The following is an 8,838-nucleotide window of genomic DNA, read 5'->3' as shown; positions in this document are numbered from 1 at the left end:
GTCGACGTATAAGATGAGAACGATTTTGGCGAGTGCTGTAAATGACCAAAAACCTCGGCTTCTACTCGGAGCAATACGCTATGTACCTATATCTGAAATGCGAACATATTTTTCACACACATTGAGCTAAGGTTTTGAAATTTTTATTTGACATAACGAAAATGTTTCGGTTTTATAATAGATTTATTGTTATATGTACAAATATTCGCAAATTTCTTTAATGATAATCAACAATCGTTCTGCCATTACTTGAAAACAAAATTGTGTGTTGTGATTAAAATTTATAATTAAATTACCCAATAATGAACCAACACTTTTGTAATGCATAATAAAACTGAGTTCCACTTCCTGCGTCAATATAATTAAGTTTAATTAAACATCACAAGAATAATGGGTAATTCTATTCATATTGAATAATAATATTCACAACGTTGCTTGGGGGTATACCATTTTCGTTATAAGCAGACGGTTTATTCAAAATGATTTGTAATGAATGAAACCTCTATCAATACTCATGATTTCAGACTAGCCTATTGATTACGGCATTTAATACAATGTTCTTGCGTCCTGCGAAGTTTCAACTGATAACTATTGCATAACTGGGGTAGTGAATCCACGTATGTATAAGTTTTTAAATGATTGAAATTTTGAGAAGGAAAATTACTCAAAATCCAAATGCTCTTGTGGCGTTTAAGATTCTTGCCTGTCATTTTCACATACTTTGCATCAACCAAAGTTGAGCAACTAATTTTGTCTTTGCTAAATCACTGTTTATTAAAGAACTAAAATAAGCAGTGACTTAGTAAACGGTATCCTCATACACCTCTTTAATTACTAGAAATTTGGCTCAATCTATCTTCACTGTAGAGTAAATTTTGCGCACAAATGCATTTGTACCAATGTATCCTACCGTACCGCACATGATACCCAATGCTAAACTGAAGAGAGCCATGTAACCAAAGTAAAATGCTGTCTGAAATAGCCCGTACATTCTGAAACAGAAAATAAATCGATTATTTAATATGGAAAAACATTTTTCAGGACTTAGTAACTGCTGATAATCGAGTATCTTTGGTGTTTTCATGGTATAAGAGCATTGAAGTATACATATACTGGAACGTGTACTGATATACTGGGTGTACAAACTGTAAGGCCGTACAAAGAGAGGGATCAAATGTGAACACTTGTCTCTCTTATGCTATGTATAGTCTTTTAGAAAAACTTCTGCTCTGATATGCACATGCTCACTCGTCATTCGTATAAGATGCATACACGATGTGGATCACTGATTTGCTTGGACAGTGCAACACATGTGCAATATTTAACCAAAAGACAAGTGTTCTCTTTTGAGCTATTCCCCTTTACGACGTTTTCACAGCTTCAATGCACATACTAGAATTATTATTGTAAAGATATTATGTGAAACGAAAAGTAATTAGAATTTATGCGCTTTGAGCAAATCTAAACGTTTCGAAGCGCTGCAGAGATAACGCAGTCACTTGACTCCGCGTGTCACAAAATCAACATCACCGCTCCCATAGGAAGATGCCGAGGCAAACGGTTCGCTGAAATTCCTCGTACCACATTTAGATCTTTTTCATTTCGACCATCTGTGAATTTGAAAATGTAATTGAGTTTCTTTAAACAGTCTTTAAAATTAGACTTCTTTATTGTTTGGCTTTTGGAAAACTCAACAAATCATCAAAACTGGATCTTCGCTGGTATCATAATTAATAATTGGTGACGATCAATTATTGATTAGTTCGCAGAATCACCAGCAACTGTTTTATCTATGGAACCGCAAAGCCGCACCTTGTTCCTGCAATATCCGAAGCTGAGTTAAAGAAATGAGTGAATTTTAGGAGTACTGAGCCACTATTCATTCATTTGTCATTTTGATTATAATCACATGGTCGCATTTTGTCATATTTGTATTATATAAAATTTAAGCTTTACTGCAACTTCAAGTTACTCGTTTAGATCAGCGTCAAAATAATCAGTGAGTTTATTTCGATAATCGATAACAACTGGTAATGTCAAGTGTATCTTGAATATAGTATGAGCGTAGGTGCATGATCTTCTCTTACTTTTATCTACTTTTTACAAATATTCCTGTTTACCTTTTTTCAAGTTCTTTCAATAAATATATATGAAATATATTCATATTAGAACATTTTGTCACATAACTCGTGTTCTCAAATTATTGAATCTTTTGATATCCTTGTATTTATTAAGCTGTGTATAAATTAGGTTCAAGAGTTGCAGCGTGAAAGGTCACTCCAGTAAAGTAACGTTACGTTATATTTCAGAAACTGGGTGACCTTTCTTCATGCTACGGTTACGGCAATTCTACAGTAGCAACTGCGGTATAGTACTTTAGTGATAAGTACACCTAAGGACGTGGATTCTTACAGATTTAAAGACATAAATCTGAAAACAAATTGTAAAATTCAAAATGGCTATCCAATACAGTGGAAAAAAATGTAAAAATATTCCAATTTTCGTAGAAATTGATTAGCAGAAGTTTTTTGGATCATCGATAATAAATCCAAAGTCAGACTTCCAAAATTTGTAATAGTGGATCCATTATAGTGGTTCAAAATAAAAAAAATCGTCGTATTCTTTCAGTTTTTCTCTATGAACTTGCAGTGTGAGGACGGGAAATTCGAGGGCTGGCTCACAGCCAGCCTGAAGCTGCTTATTTTGAAAATAAATTAATCTTTTCATCTCAGTATAATGACATGTGTCCGGTCAATGTCTTTTTTAAACTGGCACATTCGCTAATTTCAGAAAAAAAATCGGAGAATTTATCTAATCACTCCAAGAATGAAAAATTGAGTTTCCACTACGTCTAAATGTTTCAAAATCTAGGGAATCACCTCAGACCACTTTCGGTTGGACGTCTGGGCGTCCAGTGTGTGATGAATTTTTGTCCAATAATATTTGGAGAAAGGATCAATGGATTTTCATGATTTTGGTGTAATTTGACTTGGTTCTCCTCAACTCAGAACTGACTGTTCTTAGATTTCGTTGATCCCGTAGTTTTCAAGTTACTTGAATAACGAAAAAGAAAGATTCCATTTCATATTGTTTTGTGAAATCGAAGCGCATTCAAGCGACAAGTCCATATACCGTCCCATGAAAGTCAGCCAAATTAACAACTTGTTAAAAATCTTATTAGCTGCTTTTACTCTCTACCGCATTGCGCACTAGCTGTGTGTGTGTACGTATAACGAAATATGAACAGGGAATTCCAACTGCAATTCTCATGATTTTAGTAAGTTTCTATTTTAACTGATTGCGAGGTGTATACGTTATTATGAGTTGATTACAATGAGGCGTAAGTGTTTTACGTGCACATAACTATCAGATGAAGAATATAATATCATATTTCAAAAGTAAGTCACTTTTAACTGAATTTTAAGATGATTTTTCAAATTGTTTTGCCGCAAATTACAGGGGTAGAATTCCTATAATGTTTAAAATTGATGCGAAACGTTGTCCGACCTATATGCTCCGTTAAAATTAAAGGTCCACAATTGGGGGCCATGACACGCTCGCTAAAAACAGAAAGAAGCAAAAGCTCAGCATACATTTAGTTTTTCACTACTTACTCACAGTCTGTACTCTAGCTCTTAATTGTAGTCTTACGTCCCGTGATGTTACAGAACCATTTTCAACAGAGCACCTTGCAGAATATCGATTTGACCAGTTAATTAATCATTCCTAATCATTTTTTGTAATCTATGATATCATTAATTAGCCTTACTACATTTAAACAAGCGTATGACTGTGTATATGATCCGAAAAGTACGATCCCATTTACCGACTCACCAAAAGGTAAGGCATTTGAAGAAAAATTATTTGCTTGATTGAATGGGTTTATTAAAACCTCTCACGCCTCACTCTCATTACCCTCACGGAGCAATGGCAACCGAAACGTCAAGAAAGAGAGTGAGAAGTAAAGGGAAAAAAGAAAGACAGAGCGATAATGAGAGATAAGTGATCCCTTACGATGGGACTGAAGGAAATAGATAGGATTCTTCTTGCCACACCTCACCACAAACCGCTAATAATAGGGCTACACCATAGCTACCAAACTTCAAACAATAACTAAAACATAAATATGTTGCCTACCAATTGCCAAATGCACAAAATAAGGAAACTCTAATTATATGATTTGTAAAACTCACTTTGTTTTGAAGAAGAAATAATAGAACGAATACACGTAGACGTATCCAGCTGTAGAACCGGCTGCCAAGAAACTTGTCCATTGCCTGTACACCGAAAAAGGTAATTACTATCAAATTTATTTAATTTTTGTTTATGTTATGTCTAAAGATTCTTATGATGCATGCGATACGATATATTTTTACTACTTGTAGCGTGACTGAAAAGTTGATATATATCAAAATAAGTTCTATTTACCATCTGTAGTCTTCGGCATTCAACAAGAAGTATGTGCAGACAATTGTTACGCAGACAGTGACGATCATCAGAATAACGAATACTAATAACATAAACCCATAAACGTAATAGATTTTGTATGCCCAAAATGATGTGAAGATGAAATACCTGCAACAAATTAACAATGCGATTATTTTTTCAGGATTAGCTGTTCTATGGTGATTTATTTTGTTGATTTAGTCAAAGTTTAATGCACCAGATAATAAGACCAGCACATTCGTCGATATAAATGTTGAAAGAAAGCCATTTCAACAATCATATTATACTAAATTTATAAACAGTAAATTCGTCGCCATGTTGCCAGTGATTACACAAGAATAGTTGAATATATGTCAGTATTGCAAAATAATGAAGCGATACAAACTTTGAATCTAGGATATCCACAAAAACTGGATCAGAATCGACTTACTTTGGTTTTCCATGTCAAAATTCCATTAGTATTTTGACTAAAGTACAACAAGACTTGAATTTAAATTGTACAATATATTGAAAAAAGTCTAGAGATTGGTTTTTTCGAAAATTTTGACAACATTATATTTATGTTGATTTCCCTATACTTTATATAGAATTTTAAAAGAATTTAGAATATTCACTTTTTATCAATATGTAAATGATACAGACATCATTAATGCAGGAAGTGCTTTAGCTACAAATTATGAAAACTGAAATAAATCCCATTTTTATCAATATATGACATTTCATAGCCGACATAAATTAGAACTTCGTTCAACTTATAATTGATTGACCTTTAGCATGTGATCTATATCGACCAACCGCCATGAAATTATTGATTTCTTGGCAATTTTTATGGTATGATGAAAATCGTTATAGTTTTTTGAAAGCATCGAGTTATAAGTTGATACTCTTTCTAAACTCTTCAGCTTTGATAGCCACGATGAAATGTACCATATCAATCGCTTAATAAGATATAGATGATTGAGAAATTACATTTCAATAAATATGGAACCGAAAGGTAAAATTCCACCAAGTGTAATGATGACTAGTGGTTCCATAAACCACTTTTTCTCCGGTATAGGTCTCGGGACTGCGTTCACTCTACACGGAGCATCTGGCGTACCAGCCAGGTTGCGTCCCAGGATGGTTCCCACGAGCGTCAACGGTAAGATAACGAATATACAAATGCACGTGACTGCCACCTAAGAATATATAAATTAAGAACGTTACAAATGTCGTAATAAAGTTTTGTCATAAATACAAACACAACACTTACCATAGACCCAAATGGAATGGCGCGACTGGCATGGTAGTACATGGCTATAAAGTTTATGAAGAAAGCAGTTCCGCATACCAATACAGGCAACAGGAATGCACTTAGTACCATTTGCTTTATCCATATTCTGCCTCCCATTCTAGCATATAAACCTCCTCCAGCATATCCGTTCACAGGCGATGTTGCCGCGTAAACAAATATTGCTGTGGATAACATCGACCCACGTTCTGTGTACAATTCTCCAAGTATAGCGAAAATGATAACGCTAAGCACTACTACGGTAACCTGCAAGAAATCGTAACATTTTTTAACTATTTTTTATAACTATTAGCAAACTGTTATTTATCTCTTAGAAGAGTGCGACATGATTTTTGCAATAATTATCGGGTTTAGCCAGACAGGCAACTTAGACGCCTCTTCGTAATAACTGTTTTATGCAGCATGTTGATCGTCACAAGAGGACAATTGAACATTCAGATTCATAGCAATAATTTAGTTTTACACTTTTGTGCTTTGACAAATTAAATTCTATTAAATTCTAACTTATTTTGGTTGTTCTAATGTAGCATACAGTAACACTAATTAAACAATATGAACTAGATACATGGATAGAAATCAATTTGAATTTTATTGTTGAATAAAATACTGTCAAATTTTTAGAGATTAGTTTCATTGCAGTTGAATTATGTATCGAATATTGGAGGTAATCGGTGATTTTACTTTTATTCAATGTGTGTAATCAAATTGGTAAATAAAATAGACTATCAAATTACGAATTCTATAATACAAATCACATTGTGTAGATTAAAGAAATTTGTAACCGAAATTTAAATTTCAGCAGATGAGTGGGTGAATAATTGATAAAAGGATTATGTGATGTCACATGAATTTATTGCAAAAATTTTCAATGTGAATGATCTATTGAGATTCAAACTCCCGCCTCTATTCCTATAATGAATAACTAAGGATGTCGCCCCTGAACGCTCCGCATCTCATTCTCATTGATGATTTTGGATGCGCTACATGATGAATAGAAAAATGATCTGGAAAATGAGAATTTCGAAGCAGCTGACTGGGTGGAACGTTTCAACGCCTGGAAATTTATTCGGCTGGCTATTTTTCGCCTAGCACACTATTCTGTCCAGTTACTTCTGCGCTTCGAAAGCATTGTTCCAGAATACATGAAATCTAAGTTATTCTAGCCTTGGGATTACTACGAATTACTTGAAGCCTAAGATTTTTCTATTTACAAACATTACAAAAATAATGAAGACAAGTCTTTTAAATTTTTTTAAGTGTTTTGATGAACGAAAAGCTCGTAGGGAATTCGCTATTCGTAGTTGAATAGCGGAAAAACAAACTAATAATTTTGTTTTCTGGATTTCAATGTGGGTATGCAGTAGAAATGAATAACCGTTGTCTTTACTGGCAAAAAGTAGGTATCAAGCTTTTCAGTCAGATTTTACTATTCTGCTCGATGAAAATATTGATTTTTTCAGGATCAAAACGAAAAGTGCATGAAAAGTGGGGCTTTGCGTAACGGTTTGACGGAATGAAAGTAGCCAATTTCATCTCAGGAATGTAAAGATAGATTCGCGTATGCGCAGTCCACAATTGTTTCAGTTTGGTCCCTAAGAAGAAGAAATTGACCACTCGAGTCTCACAAAGCCCTACGACTTTTCATCCACTTATTATAAAAATTATCATGTGTGACTCGGGTCAAAAGTTGGTGATTGCAACTCGTATAATTGTTGCCCTCGCTTCGCTTGGGTGCAAACTTCACACTTGTCGCAATTGCCAACTTTTGTCGCTTGTCACACAACATACTAAACAACATATTCTGATGTTGAACCTTTCATTCAACGAATGAAATAAGTCACAACAACAGTTTGGTTTTATTAAATACTCTGCAGTGCAACTAACACATTATTTATTTTAAGTAATTTGCTGATACTAACCTGATATCCTGCACCAACAAGTGCTGAAAATATTATCGGATGTCCTGCAGGTCTGAATACATCTCCATGTACTTGTTTCCACCCATACTCGTCTCCCAAATCCCTTTCCATGTCATCCATTTCCTCATCTCTGCTATATCTTGCATAATCTTTCCGTAACGTACGCATCAATATCATCGAGACCAAACCAACCAGGAAGATTACCATCATAAAACTGTTGAAAATGCTAAACCAATGAATCTGAAAATATATCAATAAAATTTGCATTTTTTTGTTGGTCAGAAAAAATTTTGTAAAACAAAACTCAAATTAGCGAACAAAGTTGGAGGATTTACTACTTTATGTACTAAATATTAGTGGGTTCGACTATGCTAACACGTATATACATATAATGATGCCTGGAATATCAATTTCGCGGTTGATTTTGAAGTAATTTCTGCCCAAATTAGGGGGTAGAATTACTGTTTGATTTTTTTGTGTTCCGATTGAATTGGCTCCATCTGAAGTACGCTACACGGGGTCAAATAACGCCAGTTCTGTTGTACTTGGGTAAGTGTGAGGTAATTAATTGTAATTTTTTCATCTCAAATTATGTATAAATTAGAATTCTATTGCGTAATTCTTCAGACTTCTGAGCTCTGTTACGATTAAAGAGAGTATTTTTACTTGAGTTTAGATCTACTATAAATTACATATAAATTTTATAATAGGAATGTAACTAGTTACGAATTAAATTTTATAATCTTAACCAAAAGAACTTGGAAAATGTCCAACGCAAATAATTTTGTAGTTAACAGGCTGCAACTTTTCCAGAAAAAAGATCACTGAATGAGTACCAAACTTTTTCAAAATAATTGAGAATGCAAGACTAATTTTCGATTTTTTTGCGATACGTGCAATACTTTATGTGACATGCTTTCACGATTTTTTTCCATATTTTTTGTTCATGTATTCTTGAGGTATGAATAAAAAAAATTTTTTTTTTTAAATTGACAATTTTTTGCCAATTCGACCAAATGAGCTGTTTTTTTCCAAATTTTTATTTTTGAAACTATATTACAAGAAAAAAAAGTACCAAAAACGTGAATATCATCAATGGCGGTATGATTTTTTAATTTAAGGCTCAAACTTCACGATTTCGAGAGGTTGGACACATTTTTTTAAATAAAATTTCGATAAAAA

At 33.7% G+C, this 8,838-nt stretch overlaps 1 protein-coding gene across 1 annotated transcript in view; it reads right to left on the bottom strand.

Annotated features, from left to right (window-relative positions):
* Window positions 1-564: 564 nt before the first annotated feature.
* The window catches only part of LOC124407863 (transmembrane 9 superfamily member 3), a 23,705-nt gene continuing 15,431 nt past the window's right edge, over window positions 565-8,838 (bottom strand). The window contains exons 5-10 of the mRNA XM_046884416.1: window positions 7,657-7,896; window positions 5,699-5,983; window positions 5,416-5,624; window positions 4,429-4,575; window positions 4,194-4,277; window positions 565-992 (exon numbers count right to left, since the gene is read on the bottom strand). Coding sequence (XP_046740372.1) covers window positions 848-992; window positions 4,194-4,277; window positions 4,429-4,575; window positions 5,416-5,624; window positions 5,699-5,983; window positions 7,657-7,896 — 1,110 coding nt within the window. The 3' untranslated portion in view covers window positions 565-847. The remainder of the gene's footprint in view (window positions 993-4,193; window positions 4,278-4,428; window positions 4,576-5,415; window positions 5,625-5,698; window positions 5,984-7,656; window positions 7,897-8,838) is intronic.

This window comes from Diprion similis, chromosome 7 (genome assembly GCF_021155765.1).
Source record: "Diprion similis isolate iyDipSimi1 chromosome 7, iyDipSimi1.1, whole genome shotgun sequence".
NCBI lineage: Eukaryota > Metazoa > Arthropoda > Insecta > Hymenoptera > Diprionidae > Diprion > Diprion similis.
This window is presented reverse-complemented; position numbering and strand designations above follow the sequence as displayed.